Source organism: Homarus americanus, unplaced genomic scaffold (assembly GCF_018991925.1).
Source record: "Homarus americanus isolate GMGI-L3 unplaced genomic scaffold, GMGI_Hamer_2.0 scaffold40248, whole genome shotgun sequence".
Lineage (NCBI taxonomy): Eukaryota > Metazoa > Arthropoda > Malacostraca > Decapoda > Nephropidae > Homarus > Homarus americanus.
Genome location: NW_024712526.1, coordinates 5,750,812 through 5,775,699, shown reverse-complemented (window position 1 = coordinate 5,775,699; position 24,888 = coordinate 5,750,812). Strand labels below are relative to the sequence as shown.

Below are 24,888 nucleotides of genomic sequence, written 5' to 3'. Positions count from 1 at the left end.
TAAGTCCATTCATACATACAGGGACCATGAATGTTCAGGTGACAAAGGTAAGAAGTTGTTAAGCTCGGTGGTGGTAGTTGCTGTGTGAGGGATCTTAAGTTTTAGTACTGTGGTTTATCGAACCAATATGTTTTTACAAGTGAAATATTTATCCTTCATTCCTTTTACTTCTCTACCACTTAGGGGTATCATGTAGCAAGATTAATTAGAAATGTTGTTATAATATAAACTGAAGCATTATGATAGAGGTTTGATGATCATCTTGAAGGAGTAATAAGCTGTTCTTTCCTCTGTTCTTCATATACTGTACTAACATATCATGATTGCTTGATCTTTGCTCACCTTACATCCCAAACACAATATATGATCAGTGTTCTGTTCACTGATAAGGTAAACTAAAGAAAAACAATAAACAGGGACCAACTATTTGTATTTTATTATTTAACATCACTTCTAGTATTACATCATTGTAGTAAACAGTTTAGACATTTTTGTAATTTATTAAACAGTACTGTATGTATTTTTGTGCTGGTAGTTGTTGCCTTTGCTGATCATCTACATCACCATTGTGTTTAATATTGTATGAGTATACACCCACCTCTCGTTTTACACGGGGGTTATGTTCTTGAAAACCACGGCTTAATTCAAAAATGCGTAAATTAAACAAAATTTTTCCATAAGAATTACATGTAAATGGTACAGGTTAGGGGAACCATCATATACCGTACCGTACAAGGTACGAACGGTGCTCTCACTTAAACCAATCACGCTGTTTTAGGCCATTTAACTGCTGAGTCTGTCTAGGTTAATGAGGCTTGGAACATTTATATTATAGAGGGTTTTTGGTAACGAAACCCAATTGTCTGTTATCCTTTTATTTAGGAACTATCGGGGATACAGTTCCTAAATGTAGATCACTGTAACTAGTATGAGTGTTTAGAGACGGACGGAGGCTATGTAAAATAGACCTTCTAAATACGTCCGATCTGTGTGAGGCGTTGAATAACAATGCTGCAGGGCGCCGGCCTTTTAAATGCTGAACTAAACAGTCACTGGGCCGCGCCTCAAGGAACCTGCCATTCACGTGATATGATCGTGTCACCTCATAGTCAGTGGAAAGTATATAAATCAAATGTAATTAACCCATTTATCTAATGCTTCTGCCTATGAGACAGGGGCTATTACATTGCGATCAACCTCCGACACACACTCTCCTCTCTGAAGGCGGATGATCACATTTAATTTCACGTCTATTGCGATTGTTTTTCGTGCCTTTTTAGCTTTAGGCGCCTTAGAGGAGGCAGATGGACGTTTTCCAGACATGCTCAATGGAGGAAACAGCGTTTAACACTAAAAAGGTGCGTGATAAACACACAATGCAAATGAGAGCACAGAGAAAAAGTAGTGCTGGTGTGAACTGAGAAAGTGATACATGGGAAGCTTGCTGGACGTCGTCACAGTTGTACAGAATACTTCATTATCTTCATCATTTGTAGTACTATAATAATCTTTATTATTACATTATTTTACTAATAATTATAATTATTAATAACAATATAAAAATCGTTGATGTTGATATGACTGCGACTTTATAGTAATAACTTACAAGCATCTCACCAGGCATCACACCCGACTCCACTGACAGGCGACCAGGCGAATACGCACGGCAAATTTAAACTGCCTTGAGCGCGCTATTTAAAAAATGGGTGCGTGTAAATTAACTTTTGGTATTAATTGAACAATCGCTTTATTCCAAAAACGCTTAAAATGTGCGTTTCCTGTACAGCTCCTCCCCGACTTAAGACCACCCGCATTTACAACCTGCCTCGGTCGTACCAAAATTTTTTCAAATTACGTATTTTCGAGTCCCAACTTCAGTACACAGACCAAATTTTCGTTTGTAATTCACTTTAAAATGGCTGGCAAGCTTAAAAGTGAGAGTTTTGTGGTGCTGAGAAGAAAAAGAGACACCCATTTTAGATTTTTTGGGTAACCCCGGTATTATTTAAGCATTTTCGAATTACGACCATTTCAACTTACGACCTGGATTTGGGTCCCTAACCCCGTCGTAAGTCAGGGAGGAGCTGTATTCTCATGGCATATTTCACGACTTGGATGACTGTTAAAAATCTAGTATATTTTCTGTACGAGTACTGTATAATTTATCTAAGAATAAACAGTTTACCTCCCTATTGCACTTATTGCAGCCATCAACCAGAGAAATGGACACTTAGAATAAAGTTTATTAATAAAAGTAGGAAGCTAACGACTTGTGATGTCACACTAGCAGGGAGATTATATTAGATTTCAGGCATCAATCCTCACTTTCCTGTGTACTTCTCACTTCTTACTGAGGGTAGGGAGTGTATCTGAGTCAGCTGGTAATGAAATTGGATTTAAGGAGCAGTCCTCCTTATACTGTACCATATAGCCTAATTTGCTATGCCAGAAAATGAGATGTGGTGGTAATATGAGTTAAGCCAACTGCACAAGAGAGAGGGGTAGGATGACAAAATTACATTGCTTTACCAGATAGAATACTGCCTTAGATGACTGGAAGAACAGAAATGCAGGAATTTTGAAGGTTTTGGACCTAGTACAGTACTGTACAGTGTTACCTTGAATACTTGTACTGGTACAGTATTGGCATTTAGTGTTATTAATAAGCTTTGGAAATTAACTTATAACTCATGCACATTGTGATCTAACATATACTGTAGCTCCTTCATCCTGGCCACAGTTCCTGCATGACTCCATCCTATCCTGTGGTGGCTCATTTTCCACCTGTTGCATTTACCTGTAATAGCCAACCTAGGTCTATCCAAGCTGGCTAACAGACCCCTTTAAGAGTTCCCCTGTGATCTAATGTAAGATTATAAGTGAGCATACAGATACACCAGACGTCAAGCTTGGGAGAAAAAGGAAAAATAATTTTGGCTCAGGGCAATGTGTTCGGTCACAGGCATTGAAAGAGATACAGTATAATCAAATGTTTTCCCTCATACCTTTCTTGAGATTGATAAAACATTTGTTATCAATGATAACAAACAAATTGCCCAAGTGAGGTTATCAGCTGGTTATCTGTCCTGAGCAACACCGACAAGTGGATGCATGATTGCATGTGGGCACTTAAGTAGACTATGCTAATTAGTTCAAAGCTTACAAAGGAGCAGTCCTGTGTTTCAGAGGGGCAGGCAACCCCTCTGGTTTCTGCAGGCAAGGGGTCTGGTATCTCCTAAAAGAAGAATTATATGCATTTCTGATTATTCACAATGCATTAGCCCGGTGAGCCTCCCTAACCAACAAGTGAAATAGAATCTATTAGTATTAATTTCCAGTTAACATTAGGGAAACCCTTAATATCAGGCCCTGACACCTGAAACCAGCCACCTAAAATGGTATTATTCTGTTTCTAAATTTGGGTTCCCTTCTTTGCACAGTCAGCCCCATCACAAACATGGCAGCTCATATTTTAGATGGGTTTTAGTAAAATTTTAAAAATAAATCAAATCACCATAAACAATGCAAAGATCCAGGTCTCTGACCTGCAGTCTTAGAGAATGTATCACATGATTTGCCTAATGGGGGACAATAGGTTATAAAGTTAATTTTATTTTAGTTGATTGATGAAGTTACTCATGTATTTGTTGGTTCTTTTGATATAGATCAGCTGTACATAATTAACCATTTCTTACATGTTCTCCAAGGTGGTGCTGCTCGAAAACTACCAAATTCCTACATTCATTATACTGTATGTATTTAGACATCAGTATTTTTCTCTTTTTTATCTGTCCACCTCAGTGTTATCTTTCCTTGACATCAGTATACCTGTACTCTCATCTCAGTGAAATACCACTCCGTTTAACCCTCTGCTTACTTGGAGCAGCCTAATTGATGCACCTCTTCCCTCTTGTCCTCAGGGTCACCAGTTTGAACCCAGTTATAAGAGAGTACCTAACCCTGTAGTTGGGAAGTGAATGCAGTCAAATGCCGTGTCTGCCACACAGTGTTTTCAGGGCTGTTATTATTCAGTGTGTTGTATCTTGGGACTCACTTTCATATTTTTCTTTGGCAGTAAGTAGCATTCAGATTATGCATGAGTTTGATGGCAATAATAAAATGTTCCTGTTATTTACCTGTAAATTTTATTCAGAGCAGTCTGAAAATTAAAAAATTTGGTTCATTTCTTTAATTTTTCCTTAAGAAGATTACATGAGCTTTGTGAGATTAGCTTCTGTAGTGGTGAATACTCCTCTTGGAAATTGTTCAGATACTTAAACCTCTTCATCCAAAAGTATCTCTCCCTTAGTACTCAGATCAGTTTGACTCTTATTTAACATGCATTGATATTCATCTTCCATACTGTCATCAATATACAAATTTTAGTGCCTACACGTGAGGGATACTGAATAAACACGAACCATTATAAGAAATTTATAATTTTGTGCACATTGTTTTCTTCATCAGCAAAAGTATGTGTATGTACAGTATACTGTATCCTGTTAACCTCTGACTAGTAAAATAACCAAAGCTAGCCACTTCCTTCCTTTGTCAGGTGTAATCGAAAAAATCATTATTGTAATTCGGGTCTCCATTAGCATTATTGTACTGTGAAAAATCACACTGCCACCCAGCTTGACTCTCAATTCAGTTTGGTGTTATTATGGGTTGAAGTATGAGTGTTACTTGTGTGGTGTGATGCCCCTCCTGTTTGTAACATATTTTTGTAATGATTACAACACATAGAAAGTGCATTGTTGCTCAAGACTCTTGGGTCATCATTTTTCCTTGGCTTGAATATGATGTATCAAGCTTACCAACAAAGACAAAATAGTGTATGTATTAATTTTGGGTAGTTCTATCATGCTCTAAGAACAATTAATGTTTCAAAGACAAATCCTGCCATTAGCTGATTGTAGCTAATACTGTACTGGTATCTACTGTCACTGGATATATGTAGTCTCGTTCAAGATTCTTCGAACACTGCTGGAGGCAGCTGGCAACTCAAGGCCTTTTGTTTATTATAGTACGTAGCATAATATAATATGAAACAACAAAGCCCAACCATTAAATTAAGCAACGGGGAACTAAGTAACCAATCACTGATCACTTTTACATTTATTCATAATTTTTACAACGCACTATACAGTAGTAAACAAACGGCCTTGAGTTGCCAGCTGTCTCTAGCAATGTTCAAAGAATCTTGAACGGGACTGCACAAGTACATATAACAAAGTATTTTTGTTGAGTGTAGGATTATAAACCAAGAGCTGTCATGGTTTATTGGATAAGGAGTCACTGTTTTTATGAATTATAATTTTGGGAGATCAAGAACAACCAAGACTCCAAGGTCTTCCTTATTCCTTGTGTGCTGTAGGAGGCTGATGGAACAGTAGCAGGAGATAGTGTTGAGGATACTGTACTTTATTAAATACACACAATCCCTCACAAAAGTGTGGAAGGCCACATTTCCTTTGAGAATCATTGCTACTGTGCCATCTCATAATCTGTAATTGGTGTTTTGTAAACAAAATTTGAATTTGATTGTTTTTGTTATACAGTACAGTATGCAGTTTAGGTGCTTGTGAATATTGTATAAAGTTTGTTTTTAGCAACGAGGTTCCAACCCCTCAACTACTGGTCTTTCGGTTGCCTTATTTAACATACAGGAAATATTGAGAATTTATTTGTTTATGCATCCAGTAATCCAGGCCAAAAAGTCGAATGTTCTCTCTTTTGATATTACAGTACATTGTGTATTTCTGGTTTTAAGCTTGTCTGCTTGAAATGTACAGTAGAAGTGTTTATATGATACCCCGGGCACCATTGTGTTCATTGTTGTTGTTGGTCTTTACTGTAGTGAAATGTTTATGTTCAAGTTTCTCAATCTGTTACATTTGGGTAACCATCTTACCCAGGTCATTTTATATAGGTAGCATGCCCTGACAATTCGCAGATTTTTAATTCACTGTCCTCTATTATTCGCGGATGACACCCTTGATGTATCCAAGAATGTCTTAAGAGTAGTTTTAAAGATGGTGGCATTTTTGCGGCCGGTACAGGGATTCATTCGTTCTAGAGACAGTAATTGCTTTTACCTGTATTGCATATATGTGTGTGTGTGTGTGTGTGTGTAGACACACACAAAACACATAAAAATAAATCATAATAATTGGAAAATCCTCTCACAAATAATCAGAAATGAGATAACAAAAATGTATTAAAAATGTGAGTCTACCCTCAAGTCAACTCCGTTCTTTGTTATAACTTTAATAACAAAGCACAGAGTTGACTTGAGGGTAGACTGTCAAATTTTTCATACATTTTTGTTTTGTTTCCGATTACAGTGGTCCCTCGGTTAACGAACGGTTCGATTAACGAAATTTTGGTTAACGAATTAGCTCCAATAAGGATTTTTAGTTCGATTAACGAACAAAACTTCGATTAACGAAATCCTTACGGCAAACACGTTTTGTTATGCGCATCAGCTGATCGGCTAGTCCGCCAATACAGTATAGGTCCTCCCTGACTTATGACCTACTCGACTTACGACCACCTGCACTTACGACCTGCCTCAGTTAAACCAAAATTTTGTCAAATTACGTATTTTCGAGTCCCAACGTTAGTACATGTACACAGACAAAATTTTTGTTTGTAATTCACTTTAAAATGGCTGGCAAGCTTAAAAGTGAGAGTTTTGTGGTGCTAAGAAGAAAAAGAGACACCCATTTTAGATGTATTATTTAAGTATTTTCGACTTACGACCATTTCGACTTGCGACCTGGATTTGGGTCCCGAACCCCGTCGTAAGTCGGGGAGGAGCTGTAATTGATTCTATGTTTACATTCGTTTCCAGTGACGTAAATATCAAGAAAGTTGATCTCTTGAATATTTCTGCATTTTTTATATTAAAATTATTGGTCATTCTGAAATTTAGTTAACATATTGATAATATAGACAGTACAGGGAACAGTTTTTGTGTGCCCATCAGCTGATTGAATCACCCAGCATTGCTTCTCAGTTTAACTTTGTTTACAGTGGAGTGAACATCGATGTTGTTGGCCTCTTGAATATTTTTGCATTTTTACATTAAAATTATTGTTCATTCTGAAATTTAGTTAACATATTGGTAATGTACAGTGCAGAAATTATTCTGAAACATGAAGAAGGCATTAGAACCAGTGCACTCTGTAAAGAATATGGCATGTCATCATCGACTGCCTCTACAATTAGCTGTTTGATATATAAACATAGCTGCCGGTAATACGACATACTGTACACACCTCAAAGTAGATTAAAATACAGTATTCTATTGTTTTTTTTATTTATTATTGTACAGTATACTGTACAGTACAGTACAGTACTGTATTTAGTTTATATTTAATATTTTGTTGATTTATTTCTGGTATACAGTACAGTACTTTGTATTTACTTTTTCTGTGAGTTGGAACCAATTACCCATTATCCTATTGAAATAATAGATTCGGTGAACGAAATTTTCGGTTAACGAACGACTCTGTGGAACGAGTTATGTTCGTTAACTGAAGGACCACTGTATTTGTGAGAGGATTTTCCTATTATTATCATTTATTTGGATGTGTTTTGTGTGTGTGTCTACACACACACATACTGTATATACAGTACAATACAGGTAAAAGAAATAATTGTCCTAAGGGCAAACGCATAAAGGGAATATTATATATATTTCTTTGTATGCGAATAAAATGTCAAACACCCCCCTCCCCCCCGATCTCAGCAAATGTTATTCACATATTGGGAATTCATGGCCATTTTGAGAACCTTACCCCTGCGAATTTGAAGGGCATGGTGCACTGTGGACTGTAGGTGAGGTGTGTTGTTTTCACCCAACACTTATTTGTATTACCGTATGTATGTGTTATTTAAATTTTATTGATATATTCTGTATTAATAATCTATTGAAATAGTTGTGTTTTCCTACTAGCAAATAACAAACTAGTCATGTGTGAGTCAATGGATTTTATTACTGAATAAAACTTTTACATTTTATCCATCTTAGTATACCTAAGTGTTGGTACAGGTATTCTCAGTACAGTACAGTGTAGGTGTCTTACAATGTACAGTTTTGATGAAGGTGCCAGACCGATTTGTCCATATCTTCACCAATTTGACTGACTACATTTGGTATTTAAGTAGGAGTGCTGGTGGTGCATACACTCAGTGGTGTTGGTGATGAAAGAAGAGGAGGGTGGTGGTGAGGACAGAGGAGGATGATGGTGGTGGGGAGGACAGAGGAGGGTGATGGTGGTGGTGAGGAGGATGGTGGTGGTGGTGAGGACAGAGGAGGGTGATGGTGGTGGTGAGGAGGATGGTGGTGGTGGTGAGGACAGAGGAGGGTGGTAGTGGTGGTGAAGAGGAAAATGGAGTTAGTGGTGGTGAAACAGGAAGATGATGGTGGAAAGCAAGGAATGGGTAGATTGTGAAAGTGGTGATGGAGATGGCACTGGTGATGGAGAAGAATGTTGGAGATAATAGTTGATAAGGGAGAATGCTTACGCTAATGAGGGAGAAGGGTAGTATTGATAAGAAAGATGGGTGAGGGGGAAGAGTGATGGAGATAGCAGCCGGTAGTGATGGAGGAGGAGGGTGACGTTTATAGATACCCTGTATATGATTATTAATTCTAAGCTCGTCACCACACCCACACCTCACTAGCTAGACACACCCACACCACAGTAGCTAGACACACCCACACCACACTAGCTAAACACCCACACCACAGTAGCTAGACACACCCACACCACACTAGCTAGACACACCCACACCACAGTAGCTAGACACACACCCACACCACACACAGCACACACCCACACCACACTAGCTAGACACACCCACACCACACTAGCTAGACACACCCACACCACACTAGCTAAACACCCACACCACACTAACACACCCACACCACACACCCACACCACACCTGACACACCCACACCACACTAGCTAGACACACCCACACCACACACTACAACTAGACACCCACACCACACTAGCTGACACACACACCCAGCACACAGACATAACTAGACACACCCACACCACACTAGCTAGACACACCCACACCACACTAGCTAGACACACCCACACCACTAGCTAGACACACCCAGACACACCCACACCTACACACCCACACCACACTAGAGACACACCCACCACACACCACCCACAGCTAGACACACCACACCACAGCTAGACACACCCACACCACACTAGCTGAACACACCCACACCACACTAGCTAGACACACCCACACACCACACCTAGCTAGACACACCCACACCACAGTAGCTAGACACACCCACACCACAGTAGCTAGACACACCCACACCACACACCCTAACACACCCCGACAGTAGCTAGACACACCCACACCACACTAGCTAGACACACCCACACCACACCAGCTAGACTACACACAGTAGCTGAACACACCCACACCACAGCTAGACACACCCACACCACACCACACCCACACCACACTAGCTAGACACACCCACACCACACACACACACCCACACCACAGTAGCTAGACACACCCACACCACAGACACACCCACACCCACACTAGCTAGACACACCCACACCACACTAGACACACCCACACCACACAGGAGACACACCCACACCACACTAGCTAGACACACCCACACCACACCAGCTAGACACACCACACAGCTGACACACCCACACCACAGTAGCTAGACACACCCACCACAGTAGCTAGACACACCCACACCACAGTAGACACACCCACACCACACTAGCTCACACCCACACCACACTAACTAGACACACCCACACACTAGTCACACCCACACCACACTAGACACACCCACACACTAGCTACACACCCACACACACACTACTAGACACACCCACACCACAGTAGCTAGACACACCCACACCACAGTAGCTAGACACACCACACCACACTAGCTAGACACACCCACACCACAGCTAGACACACCCACACCACACTAGCTAGACACACCCACACCACACTAGCTAGACACACCACACCACACTAGACACACCCACATCTACACACAGCTGTTAGCTAGACACACCACACACACACAGTAGACACACCCACACCACACCAGCTAGACACACCCACACACACACTATGGGACACACCCACACCACACTAGCTAGCACACACCCACACCCACACTACCTAGACACACCCACACCACACTAGCTAGACACACCCACACCACAGACTACACACCCACACCACAGTAGCTAGACACACCCACCACAGTAGCAGCACAGACACACCCACACACACACACACCCACACCACAGTAGCTAGACACACCCACACCACAGTAGCTAGACACACCCACACCACACTAGCTACACACCCACACCACACACACACCCACACCACACTAGCACACACCCACACCACACTAGCTAGACACACCCACACCACACTAGCAGACACACACCCACACACCACACACAGACACACCCACACCACACTAGCTAGACACACCCACACCACACTAGCCACACCCACACACCCACACAGCCCACACCACACTAGAGACACACCCACACCACACTAGACACACCCCACACACACACACACCCACACCACACTAGCTGAACACACCCACACACACAGACACACCCACACCACTACAGCTACACACACCACACCACACCACACAGCTACACACCCACACACAGCTACACACACCAGACACACCCACACCACACTAGCAGACACACCCACACCACAGTCAACACACCCACACACACACCTAGACACACCCACACTGCTAGAGACCACACCCACACCACACTAGCTAGACACACCCACACCACACTAGCTAGACACACCCACACCACACTAGCTAGACACACCCACACCACACTAGCTAGACACACCCACACCACAGTAGCTAGACACACCCACACCACACAAACCATTTAAAAGAGCGTGTCTCGCCTCCCTCTGTGTGTCATGGTACCGTGGCTGAAATTGACCCACGCTTAACCCCTCCCCCCACACACTCTGTACACGCTGCACACGCACTCAACAACACAAATAGTACAGTGGCTGAAAGTGACACATTTGATACCACGGGCTTAGCCCCTCATGCAACCCCTATCTACTGTCAAGAACATTAAGGCCCATACATGTAAATCCCTGCACGACCTCAAATCAACACACGTAGTATTAAAGTATTCAGAAGCGTCGTCTAGTCGGGGGGGATGGGGTGTAATCTATACTTGATGAGCCCCACACACGCGCCATGACCACAGTCTTACTTCTTGCTGGTCACTTAGTTTATTATTGATTTGTATTTCCTCGTTCTTTGTGTGTTATAGGAAGTCTGTCAGTGTTTTAGATTTTATCAGTGTGGTTTTTTTGTCATTGCTTTTGGTAGTTATTTTTAGTTGTTTGGTTTTTTGTTTGTTTGTTTTAGTGGCATGTTTGTGTGAAATAATGTAAGTATATTCCTCGATATGTTGGTGTGAATTTGTAGGTTGGTTTGTGTGTTTGTATGTTAGTATTGTGCTAGGTAGTGTGTGTGTGTGTGTGTTTGTTTATTTGTTCGTTTGTTTATATTTGTATGTTAGTAGTTTGTTAGGTAGAATAAAACGTGTATGTGATAATATGTTTGTTAGATAGGATGATGTGTGTATGTTTGTAGTTTGTTAGAATAGTATATGTTAGTGTGTTTGTTTGTTAGATATGATTATGTGTTTCTTAGTGTGTTAGTAGTTTGTTGGCTAGGATAATGTGTTTTTGTTAGGAGTTTAATAGGAAGAATGTTTGTGTGTTTGTTAGATAGAATAGTTTGTTTGTTAGGTAGGGTAGTGTGTTTGTTAACTTGTACTTGTTCGGAGTTTACAAGGCAATATGTTAGTGTGTTTGTTAGGCAATGTGCTTGTGTGTTTGTTAGATAGGCTGATAGTGTTTTGTTTGATAGGATGGTGCGTGTGCCTGGGCGTGGTGTATTGCGGCATTCTCCTCTTCCCTCCTACCCCCTCCCCCTCTCCTCCTTCCTCCTAGCCCCTCCCCCCTCCCCCCTCCCCCTCTCCTCCTTCCTCCCTTGCCCCCTCCCTCCACTCTCCCTACCCTCCCCTTCTTCGTCATCCTCCTCCCCTTCTTCCACCTCCCCTCCTCCACTCTCCCTACCCCTCTTTCGTCATCCTCCTCTCCCTCCCTTCCTCTCCTCCACTCTCCCTACCCCTCCCCCTCTTCGTCATCCTCCCTCTTCCCTCCCCCACCTTCCTCCCTCCACTCTCCTACCCCTCCCCCTCTTCGCCATCCTCCTCCCCCTCCCTCCTTCCTCCCCTCCACTCTCCCCTTCGCCATCCTCTTCCCCTCCCCTCCTTCCTCTCCTCCACTCTCCCTACCCCTTCCTCTCTTCGCCATCCTCCTCCTTCTCCTCCTCTTCCTCCTCCTCCTCACGGCCCGCCGCTTGTGACTCATATGCTCTTCCACTTTAACACATACTGCTGCAGTGACTCATACGGTCTCGCCAGCTGATTCTCTCACAGGTGACTCAGACTACCCCAGCTGATTCTCTCTCAGGTAACTCAGACTACCCTGGCTGATTATCTCTCAGCTGACTCACTACCCCAGCTGATTCTCTCACAGGTGACTCAGACTACCCCAGCGGATTCTCTCTCAGCTGACTCACTACCCCAGCTGATTCTCTCTCAACTGACTCACTACCACAGCTGATTATCTCCCCCCAGCATATTAATACAGTTGAATCTCTTACTTCTCCAATACTCTCTCTCTCTCTCTCTCTCTCTCACAGATTTACTCATTAATAAGTTGACGATTAAATAAAGATTACTCTCTACTACAATCACCTAACTCCAAATGGTTAAGTGACAATGGTAAATAAACGCCATATACCTGACCCAATTACGAGATGGAAATACAAACTACATAATGATCACGTCAAAATATAATGGATTTAATAATATGATAATTTCCATAACTATACTGTACGTGATAAAGGAACAATGGAAGTATGGAATCTAGTGTGTAGCAGGGCAAAATGTTCAGCCTTTTATAACCTGATATGGTAATGTTTTATGGGTGATTATCTCGGTGTAAGTGACCGTCGACCTTTCTGTGAGAGATGCAACTAGACACAGTTTGTTGACATCCGTAGATATAGCGTTTACTGCATATATAGCCTATATATATATATATATATATATATATATATATATATATATATATATATATATATATATATATATATATAATATATATATATATATATATATATATATATATATATATATATATATATATATATATATATATATATATATATATATATATATATATATATATATATATATATATATATATATATATATATATATATATATATATATATATATATATATATATATATATATATATATATATATATATATATATATATATATATATATATATATATATATATATATATATATATATATCCGCTCTAAGTCTTGTTTCTTGGGTCAGTGTGAGCTAGGAATGAACCTAATTAGTAAACTAGCTGGATTGATATGAAGATCTTGTACGTAAGTAGATAATCCTGATAAAACCTTTAATAGGTGTAGCGCTGTCTCACGTAGTTCCGTAACTGTTTGATCCCAGAGGTATGCTAAACACTGCCTGACAGATGACTGAGAACGTCTAGAAGAGAGCCAGACTCTCATCCGCCTCACTTACTGTACATAGAGACTGGAACGCTTACAGTTGACACAAGGGTATAAAGCGCCTCATTGGAGACTATTTTAACAGTTTTATGTACTGTTTGTATCTGGAACTAGGGGATGACCTCCCCACCAGAGGTCACAGCCTCAAGTTAAAGAAGCTGCCTTTACAAAAAACTGTCAATACAAGCTGTTTAATCCCTTCACTGCTCGTAATGAGTGAGTGTGTGTCCTTCATGGTCCAGTGTTAGTACAGAAGGAAGGACATCATCTTAGTACCCGGGAGAAAACCTTTTCGTAGTGTCACTCTGGGATCGATCTTGGGTTGCAATGATGAGAGGTAGGATGAGTTTTTTATTCGAGAACCCTAAATAATTCCCTTACACAAAATACTTTATTAGTTAGGAACCTAATATTTTGCACAATTGATGGTCAGTGTTACAGAAAGATGTGACACGCCAGAATCATGCCATGTCTTTCTGTAACACTGACCTACAATTGTGCAAAATATTAGGTTCCTAACTAATAAAGTATTTTGTCTAAGGGAATTATTTATGGTTCTCGAATAAAAAAAAATCACCCTACAGGTAACAATACGTTTACGTAGGATTAGGTTGCGTTAACATCAGTTTAGGTTAATTTACGATAAAGTTGTTAAAATTGCATGAAGTTTAAGATTTAGATTAATTTGGAGATTTATATTAGATAAGGCAAGTCAGGTTTAGGTTGCTTTAAAATTAGGTGACCTTAAAGTTAGATTATGTTATGTTAAGGATAGATTACGTTAGGTTAAGGTTAGATTAGATTGTGATAAGGTTAGGTTAAATTAAGCTACGTCAACGGAATGGGTATAGAACTTCAGCAACAGACAGTATAAAGCTTCAAACAACAGACCGGGTGTAAAGCTTCAAACAACAAATCAGGTATAAAAGCTTCAAACAGACTGGATATTAAGTTTCAAACAACAGACTGGGTATAAAGCTTCAAACAACAGACCGGGTATAAAGCTTCAAACAGACTGGATATTAAGTTTCAAACAACAGACTGGGTATAAAGCTTCAAACAACAGACCGGGTATAAAGCTTCAAACAGACTGGATATTAAGCTTCAAACAACAGACTGGGTATAAAGCTTCAAACAACATACCAGGTATAAAGCTCTAAACAAACTGGGTATTAAGCTTCAAACAATAAATCAGGTGTAAAGCTTCAAACAACAGACTGGGTTTAAAGCTTCAAACAACAGACTGGGTTTAAAGCTTCAAACAACAGACTGGGTTTAAAGCTTCAAACAACAGACTGGGTATAAAGCTTCAAACAACAGACCAGGTGTAAAGCTTCAAACAACAGACCAGGTGTAAAGCTTCAAACAACAGACCAGGTGTAAAGCTTCAAACAACAGACCAGGTGTAAAGCTTCAAACAACAGACTGGGTTTAAAGCTTCAAACAACAGACTGGGTATAAAGCTGCAAACAACAGACTGGGTATAGAGCCTTATATGATTATTGTCTGGGCCGCGAGAAACTTGTCTGGTTTCACCCCTAGAAAAAAGTAGTTTTCACTCGGCCGCCGTGTTGCTGTGGTCTCAACTCTGCTATCTGGGGAGCTGCATGCATGATTAAAAATACCAAGCAAAAACAATAAGATAAAAAAAACACTTCGGTGATAACTTATAATTAGCAACAGGTTAATTATATATTCTACAAAAGAGTACAAAAAATTTCCTTACGTGTTTTATCTTGTCATAGAAAACGTAATATTCTGAAGAACAATGCCACCTTAAGCTCAGAACCGAGTCAAAATAGATACTTTTATTTCCCTTAAAGCTAAAATCAATCGTTCTAAGACACTCAAAATATGTGTATTTTTTTTAATTCATGTTGCCATTTATGTTAATTGGGTTTGGTTATATTTGCGGGTCGAGTGTTGAAGATTCCACTTGAACACGCCCTGTACTGTATATGTGAAATATTTATAAAATCGATGAAGCGTTTGGGAGTTGCCATTGCATGCACTATGGCGATCTACTTACAAGGTATGTGTTGCTTTGTCTGGCATTCCTGAGAAGTCATTAATCCAGTTTACTCACTTGAAAATTTACTACTTTTGACTGAAACAAGAATTAATTATTTGAAAGTCTAACATCATGAGTCAAAACTAGTCTTAACAAGAGTTCTTTAACATTCTACTAATCATAAATCAGCTATGTATACAACAAATAGATTTGCATAAAATCTACAATCTTATGTTAAACTTACGGACTCAAGAGTTTACATACGGATACAGTGGCGGCTGCCGATACACCATAACGCATTGTATAATGTATATCAATGTTCATGTATCGTTTCGTTATCTGAAATTATACCTTAGTTGGATAGCTATTCTAATTGGTACATTAGTATTAAATTGTCAATAATCAAGATAGATATTCCTTTGTAAATAAAAATCGAACCAGAAACATGATTTTCTTGTTCCCGCCAGATCTACTGAAGGAAAGCTATCCAAATTTTTGTGCTGATACTGCGCACAGAATTGTTCATAATTTTTAAATATTTATTGATATAATTTATTTATATATTCAAAATAAGAATAGCTAGAAATATTAAAACAAACTAATAACATTGATTTTTTTATTATTTAGATTCTGATTTGACTTAACGGTCGCCCCTCCTAGCTCGATTTTTCAAGCAGGGAGTCGGGCCGTCAGAGACCGCAGTAGCCCGGCCGACACAGTTGAGGAAGGACACACCGCTTCGTTCCAAACATGAGGGAAATTGTACACATCCAAACTGGACAGTGTGGTAACCAGATTGGCACCAAAGTAAGTAACCTCGTATACAGTATCCTGAAATTGTTATTTTGTTAAATTTTTTTGTATTGTAAGATATTTTCAGGTGAAAAACTTTGCGGCCGGTTGGTGTCTGGGAGTGCGCGCGCCTTTTACATCACCCAGCCCTTTGTCTATACCGCCTTCTCTGTTTAACCTTATATTTCATTAATTCTCCTGGCCTAGTATGTAGATCTCATGGATTTATTTGACTTTTGTTTACAGAATCTTCCTTTGAGTGTAGTGTTAAGGTGTCAGTATAGTGCTGGGCGTGAACATGAGCATGTTGGTCCGCCACTTCCTGTGTAACGCATGATTCCCTGTCTTAGTCACTCTTCCTTACTACCGCACCTACTTCTACTCTTAATAAGTTTTTCCTCTCTCAACATGATTTAAACTCATAATTGCATTGTATAGTGGGCGTATGTTTAGTGTTTACCGCTGCGTTTTAGTGGTGAACCCGTGTCTATGGCAACGTGTTGCAGTGGTGGTCGTGGTGCAGTTGATCAATCAATACTTGCCGCCGCCACCTGCACCACCTGCCACGCCCCGTCGCCACCACCTGCCACACTTATCTTAAACATATTAACATTGAAGATTGATAGTACGAGAGCTGTCTATATCCTGATAATCTCTAGATCTGATAAGTCTGTTGTATTGTGAATGAAGCAAATAGTTGATATTTACTTCCTTCAGGCAGTTTTCTCCTGCATGGTTTATTAATGATTTGTGAAAAGTATTTGCCTGTTAGTCATGACGAATATGAAGGAAAGGGAGACAGTACTTAGTAATTTATTTAGATACAATAAAACTTATCTTGATTTATTTAGATATAATAAAACTTGGTATCTTGAATTAAAGGTGTTTGACATTCAGGTGTTTGGGTAATTTTTTCCCGAAAACACGATTATTTTATTTTTTTACCTTTTACTAGAGCTGTTGGTAATTTTTTTACAAGTGGACAACCATTGATTTCTTTGTTGAGCAAGGTGTTTTTATGATGGTTTAGACAATGTTAAGACACTTTTCCTCTTTGAAGTTTCCCACAAAATAACTTAAAATTACATCTCCTAACTGGCCCCCCTGGATCCCCTGGTATGTTATTTGCGAGGCAAACTTCATAGAAGAAAAGTCTTAAGTGTTAAACCATCGGAAAAACGCATTGCTCCAAAAAAATGTATGGCTGTCCACTTGTAAAAACTTAACAAGTTGTTCTTCGTGCTGAATATTGTGGTGTTAATGATAGTTTGGGCAAATGTATAATAATAGTTATGGCTCTTACCCTAGGCTTGAAAAGTAGGAAAATTTTGGAATAAAAGGCCAAACTAAAAATGGTAAAATTATGGTTTTGGTTATCCACCTATTTGGAATTATGTAGATGCTTGCCAACAGTGCTTAAGAGACATAACAGACTGCCCAAGTGGCAAAGGAGTCGATCAGTGGCAAATAGGATAAAGGTTAAAGAATTGTTCCAAACGTCAAGTATTGGAAAAACAATTTCAAGCAGTTAATATTTGTCCATTGGCTGTCCTTGGGTTTTATTAAAAAATATAATTTTTTTGGCACTTAACTTAAATCTGACCTTCATTTCTTGCACAAGTTAGCAGTTTTGGGGAAATTTTCATTTGTAACAAACCGCTAATTAATTTGCACCAAAAATGGCGGTCAGGTCAGAGTAAAACACCATATGGAAAAAAAAATAGGCTAACCATTTTTTGGAGCCTACCTGCTGCTGTGGTGGAGGATACAGCTGGGCGATCTGGTTTGCTTATGGTTTGACAAAACAATGGCTTTTCTTAAAAGTAAACCTTTTCTGCTCAAAGGACAGTCTTGATGTTGGTAGGACACTGTGATCTTGTAATATGTGGATTGCCTCACTATTGTTCTGATAAACTGAAAAGGTTAGATAAGGGAGAGAACACTTTTTGGATGCCATCACTAGCCTTCAAAATAATTGGCCAGCCAAGTCACAGGACACAATACTTGAAAATCATTGGATGTCATCTTGCAAAGAGGAGAGGATGAGAAAAGTGACTGGCAACATGGTGGGTACAGAAATTTGAGATACTCGTTATTGATTTGTGCAAGAAATTATATGAAGTCTAATATTGGAAACCTGCAGACAGCCAATGGACGATTATTAACTTTTCAACCTAAACCTCTCGAACGGTGGTAACTTAAAATCCAAAAATTTGCTGGATGGCCAAAACGATAGCGTAACGAGACGCTGGTACATGTGGCTTTGCGCAAGATATAGGTACAGGAGCCATATGCGAAATATCAGTGTCTATTTGTACAGCAGCTTAATGCGCATGTGTGGGCAGACTAGAATGATTACCGAGATGCCTTCTTTCTGACTAACCTCTGCCAAAGCGGAAGGAAGCACTGAGTATCGCCTATTGCGCGTGCTTGATTCTCTACGGTACCATTAACTTGACCTAATCTTTTATTTTGCTTTAACCAAATTGTTTTTGGGTCCTCATTCTTCAGAAATGTAATGCACGGTAATTATTTAAGACTTAAAAATTTTTGCAATGCTGCAATTTTACTTTTATAGTGGACACTAGTAATTATGGAATTTTTTTTTTAAGTGGTCATTTCTAAATTAAACCTTGACTTTTAAGCAGCCAAGACATTGACAATAATGAGAAACCCTGATCCCAGCATTTTATTCCTTGCTTTGAGGGTGATTGTCATTCTCCCCTCGTATCTTTTATTCTACTTATCTGGCAGCGTGGACACCATCCTGTATGCCTTATCATTTACATATAACGTGCAACTTTGGAAATGTGAGACATGGGTATCTTTTAGCTACTTACGTTGTGTATCAGATGTGCCTTGTTCTTTAATGGCCTGAATTTTAACATGTTTCATATAATATACTGTAAACCTTATGTAGTGAAGTACTGTATTCTACAAAGCCTCTTTCTTTCAGTTCTGGGAAATTATCAGTGATGAACATGGCATCCAGCCAACAGGAGAGTACACCACAGGTGTTGAAAAAGATCTGATGGATCTTCAATTGGAGCGCATTAATGTGTACTACAATGAAGGAAACCAGGGCAAGTACGTGCCACGTGCTGTCCTGGTTGATCTTGAACCAGGCACAATGGACAGTGTGCGTGCTGGACCTCACGGCCAACTATTTAAGCCAGATAGTTTTGTGTTTGGTAAGTATTTATTTATTTGTGCATTTTAATGGATGTTGCATGTACAGGACTCGCTATAAAAAATCTTTACTTGGGAGGGGGTGTCCAGGAACACTGCAACTCCTGTTGTCTTGGTAGGGTTGTCAAATTCCTTCATCCTTGGGTCATACCGAAAGAGTTCCTGTAAACGTAAGAAAATAGGGTGATGTTGGGGTACATAATTCTATATGTGCATTGAATGCACAAAATAATGTTTTTACCTCCAAGCATAAATAAAAAGATGGATGCTGACTGATGCAGGAATATAGTATGGATCCTCTTCCTGGTTCTATGGTGTCACAAAGTAGTAATAATGCTTACACTGGTAGATGATGGAAATAGATGTTAAATTAACATACAGTACTAAGGTTTTGTCTACAGTATCAGACTTGCCGTTTAAGGATGATGAAATAATTTTTATTGGTGGTGCTTTAAATAGAATAGGGTGGGGGTGTAATTATAATTAACCTGTGGGCTTTGGCTAAATCAGTCCGTCACTTGCTACAGTGCACTAAACACCCAGATGATGTATTGATTTATATTGATAACTTGATAGTTAATATTTACTGGTGATTACCATAATACTGTTATTCATACTTTTTTTTTTCTCTCTCTCTCTCTCCAGTGTAAACGTTATTTGTAAATCAGGGGGAGAATTTCTATATTAATTAGGTTCTGGAAGACTTTTTTATAGCATGGATGCATTGTAAATAAGGGTGTCTTGTATGTTAAGATAAATAATGGAGTGTGGCTGTAGCACAAGGATGGGATGTGGTAGGCTATGCATGACAGAATGGTACATGAGGATTCGTTTGAGTGCAATGGTTGAGTGGGTACAGCACATGAATCCTATTCCAGGAGTTGGTAGTTCAGTTTCCAGGTGCTCCCCAGTTCATCTAACTAAATGGGCACCCAAGTTTGCAAATTGGGGGGAGGGGTGTGGTAGTGCAGTACCGACCATTCTGCATCTTCGTGTAGTACCAAAGGCTTGGTGTGCTGTATCCACGCTCCCTAACAAGTAGTCGTGCCTGTGGGACCCACTTAAATTTTTAATATATATATGGTGGTCATCATTTAGATAACTTTGGTTAAAAGTACAGTACACAGTATATCATAGGAGAAAACAGGGAAGTGTGGATAATTTTTGCATCAAACAGTAGTGAAAAAAGTAATAGGGTACAAAATATTTTGCTTCATTTATAGATTTCAAAGTACTGTACTGTACATGAATTGATATTAGAATAATTGAAAATGTATGTTTAAATTGGAAACATTTAAGTGGAGTGTGTTGAGTGTTCAGGTTTACTTAAGAGAAAAATTTGGTTACAGTTTAAAGGGCTACATCAAGGATGAGTAAAGTTACCATCATTTGTTGAATATTTTCATTGGTTAGACAGTAAACGGTAAAAGCGAGACTGAGGTTTAGTTAGGTTTATACAGTGTTGTTCAAAGATACATTAGAAAGTTGGTCAATTGTCTGCAACATGGGAATAGTAGTTCTGCCTATTTTGTTGTATGAAATACTAGTGTGCTACAGTACACGTGAATTAAAGAGGAGATTGTTTGAAGGTACTTGGCACAGCCATTGAGTAATGCTGACATGGCTGAAGAAGGTTGTCGGAGAACAGGTCCTTGGAGTGAGATTTGTATTTGTATGGTATAGTGATTGTAATTGTGATGTACATGTATTTAATTTACCCAGAGTTTAATACATAAAGGCTTATTGTATTTGACAGGTCAGAGTGGTGCAGGAAACAACTGGGCCAAGGGTCATTACACAGAAGGAGCAGAGTTGGTCGATTCTGTTTTGGATGTCGTCCGGAAGGAATCTGAAAAGTGTGACTGTCTACAAGGATTCCAGCTCACACACTCGTTAGGTGGTGGCACAGGTTCAGGAATGGGTACCCTGCTTGTCTCAAAAATTCGTGAAGAATTCCCAGATCGTATTATGGTCACATTCTCCGTTGTACCTTCTCCCAAGGTGAGAAACAATGTTATACTGGTAGTAACTTAAGAGTTTTGAAGTTGTCTGTTTTGCTATATCACTTGGTTTTTGTAATAGCCACTTAAAAAATAGGTCTTTGCAAGCCTCCTGTTCTTTCACATTCTCACTCCTACAAAATCCATTTAATATTGTTTACTCTTCATAGAGTAAAGGGTAATCAATTTTGAAAACTGGTAGGCTGGTCCACCTTGGATGTGTGGAGGGTGTTGCCAAGTTGATTGAAAGCTTGGGTGTTAAGGCACTTTGGTTATCAGTAATTTGAGATCAATGCTTGATAGAAAATGTTACTATACTGGGTTAGATATCTTTAGATATAAATATGTAGGAAAGTTAGGTATACACTGCAGAAGTTCTGAAATGCTCTTATTTGCTTTACAGGTATCTGATACTGTGGTGGAACCTTACAATGCCACTCTGTCCATCCACCAACTTGTAGAGAACACTGATGAAACCTATTGTATTGACAACGAAGCTCTATATGACATCTGCTTCAGAACGCTTAAACTGCAAAATCCTACCTATGGTGATTTGAACCATCTTGTTTCTTTAACCATGTCTGGGGTTACCACTTGTTTACGGTTCCCTGGTCAGTTAAATGCTGATCTCCGGAAACTTGCAGTGAACATGGTACCTTTCCCTCGACTTCATTTCTTCATGCCTGGCTTCGCTCCCCTGACTGCTCGTGGCTCTCAGCAATATCGTGCCCTCACTGTTCCAGAGCTTACTCAGCAGATGTTTGATGCCAAGAACATGATGGCTGCCTGTGATCCTCGTCATGGACGTTATCTTACTGTTGCAGCAATCTTCAGAGGGCGTATGTCCATGAGAGAAGTTGATGATCAGATGTACAACATTCAGAACAAGAATTCCTCATTCTTCGTAGAATGGATTCCAAATAATGTGAAGACTGCTGTTTGTGACATTCCACCAAGAGGCCTAAAGATGTCTGCAACCTTTATTGGCAATTCTACAGCCATCCAGGAACTGTTCAAGCGTGTAAGCGAGCAGTTCACAGCTATGTTCAGGCGTAAAGCTTTCCTTCATTGGTACACTGGTGAGGGTATGGATGAAATGGAGTTCACAGAGGCAGAATCTAATATGAATGATCTGGTGTCCGAATATCAGCAGTACCAGGAGGCCACTGCTGATGATGAAGCGGAGTTTGAAGAAGAGGGGGAAGTTGAAGGCGAGTATGATTAAACAAGGAAAAAAGTGATCTCTCCTAGTGCTATTGGCAGTCTGCCAACTTAAGTATTATTTTCCATGTAATCAAAGAATACCAATGGAACTTGCATTTCATTCCACTTCAGTTAACTACCATGTAGTTCTTTTCTGTATCATTCCTTTGTGTTCATCTATGGAGTTTTATATCTTTGTTTAAGGCTTTCTTATATTAAATTGTCATAGTTTCTATTTGTTTTCCTGACGCCCAGAATATATAACCCAGATGCAATTGTAACTGGGCCTTGATTATTGGTTAATGGTGGAAATTTTGATTAACTTAAGGGATTGACGCTGGTTGTGGCAAATGAGACGAACATAATTGCATTGAAATTTAGTGATGAACAATTTGCAGAGATGGAATTTTGGGGGAAATGTAGTGTAGAGAGTTGGTGGATATTTATAAAATTATGTTCAGTAGTATACATTGGATAAATGAGTTCTAAGAAAATACATTAGTGTACACTTGTGGCAAGTGTAAGACAAGGGCTGTGAACATGTTAAGTGGTTCGGTATTTTCTTTAAAGAGGCAAAAATTCATCCCCACCCAGTAGCCAGATCCAAAGCCAGTGATGGCAGATACTAACAATGCCAGCCAAGATAGTTTCAAAATCACTTGAGCAATTGCTGCTTCTGTTTACTCTAATAGGAATTTGAGAAAGGGTTATAAATAGCCTAAAAGTGGGGGAGGAAGACAAGGTTGAGTTATTACATAATGTTCCCACGATAAGGGGGTTGTAGAAGAGTAATGAGAGTAGGTTTAAGAATGCTAAGCTTGAAATTCCAGCCGAGATATGTTGGTACAGGTATAAGAAAATTTGAATGGGAGGAAGGTTCTTCAGATGCAGGTGGTAAGGGGGAGAGGACCTCTGAGAGGTGGATGGTATAAGGGTCATGTAGAGCGGCACCTCGGGAAGCAGGTCATATGAATGATAGTATTAGGTCGTCCTAGAATGAACAGATGAAACTGATATTCATTTATAACTATCTGTATTGTCGGAGGTATAACTTCAGTTGATAAGGTAAATAGAAGTTTTGTGATTGTTCTTGCAATTATTTGTGCTTGTACTCGGGCTGTAAAATGTACTCAAGTGTTATTATGGTGGAATGACTGGCTCAAACCAGTGAGATATCTGGATTTTATATTGATTTACCAAAGTAGTCCTACACAGTTCAGTACAGTATATACAATGACAAGCGGAGGCACCAGTTGAATACCAGTACAGTAATGACCAATCAACGAAGCGCTTCCCAGGTTTCAAATACAGGTACACTGTATGGAAAAATTTCCCCTTTTGAGTCTGCATAGGTCTTTAGTATGTACTGGCTTGGTTTGCATTTGAGAACATAAAATATGCAAGTAATGTTTGAAGTACATGTACTGATTTTAAACGGCAAAGAACGAAGCAAATTAGAAGTGACAAATGACATGTCTGAGAATAATACATGTACAGTACAGTATTTGAACTGAAAATGAGTGGAGAGAATAAAAAATAACAAAATGGGGAATGAAGTGTTGAGCAGAGGTTTGAAGGAGCTCTCAAGAACCTTGCACATCACCAAAAATGTTCATGGATGTTGGTCTCGACACCATGTCAAAAGCCAGCCAAAATATTATTTCATTGACTTTGACCCTGGACCAATACCCAGCACTGGCTGTGTGTGTTACCCTCTGTTGTACAGAATCAGTTCACTTTCCTATTTCAGACGAACGTGGCTATGAACAGTGACTGCACCCTCAGTTTCAAGACCTGGCTAAACTATTCAGAATAGACAAATTGTACTACAAGTTTTGTCAATTAAGTTATTAAACTAAAAACTAATGTTTGCCTATATTATTCATACTCACTACTGCTACAGCTGATGACGGTAAATGAAGAGAACCAAATTAGCTGCTGCCTAGGTGGTAGGCA

At 39.5% G+C, this 24,888-nt stretch overlaps 1 protein-coding gene across 1 annotated transcript; it reads left to right on the top strand.

Annotated features, from left to right (window-relative positions):
- Positions 1-16,409: 16,409 nt before the first annotated feature.
- LOC121861318 (tubulin beta-2 chain) lies at positions 16,410-23,164 on the top strand. Its single transcript, XM_042358971.1, has 4 exons — positions 16,410-16,555; positions 19,497-19,731; positions 21,486-21,730; positions 22,133-23,164. The coding sequence occupies exons 1-4, from the start codon at positions 16,499-16,501 to the stop codon at positions 22,952-22,954; spliced, it is 1,359 nt and encodes a 452-aa protein (XP_042214905.1). The 5' UTR covers positions 16,410-16,498; the 3' UTR covers positions 22,955-23,164.
- Positions 23,165-24,888: the final 1,724 nt, after the last annotated feature.

Excerpts from the sequence above, each read along its gene's own strand:
- LOC121861318 (XM_042358971.1), top strand. The coding sequence starts at position 16,499 with ATGAGGGAAATTGTACACATCCAAACTGGACAGTGTGGTAACCAGATT. Across the intron at positions 19,732-21,485 it reads GCCAGATAGTTTTGTGTTTG|GTCAGAGTGGTGCAGGAAAC; the intron begins GTAAGTATTTAT and ends TGTATTTGACAG. Across the intron at positions 21,731-22,132 it reads CCGTTGTACCTTCTCCCAAG|GTATCTGATACTGTGGTGGA; the intron begins GTGAGAAACAAT and ends TTTGCTTTACAG.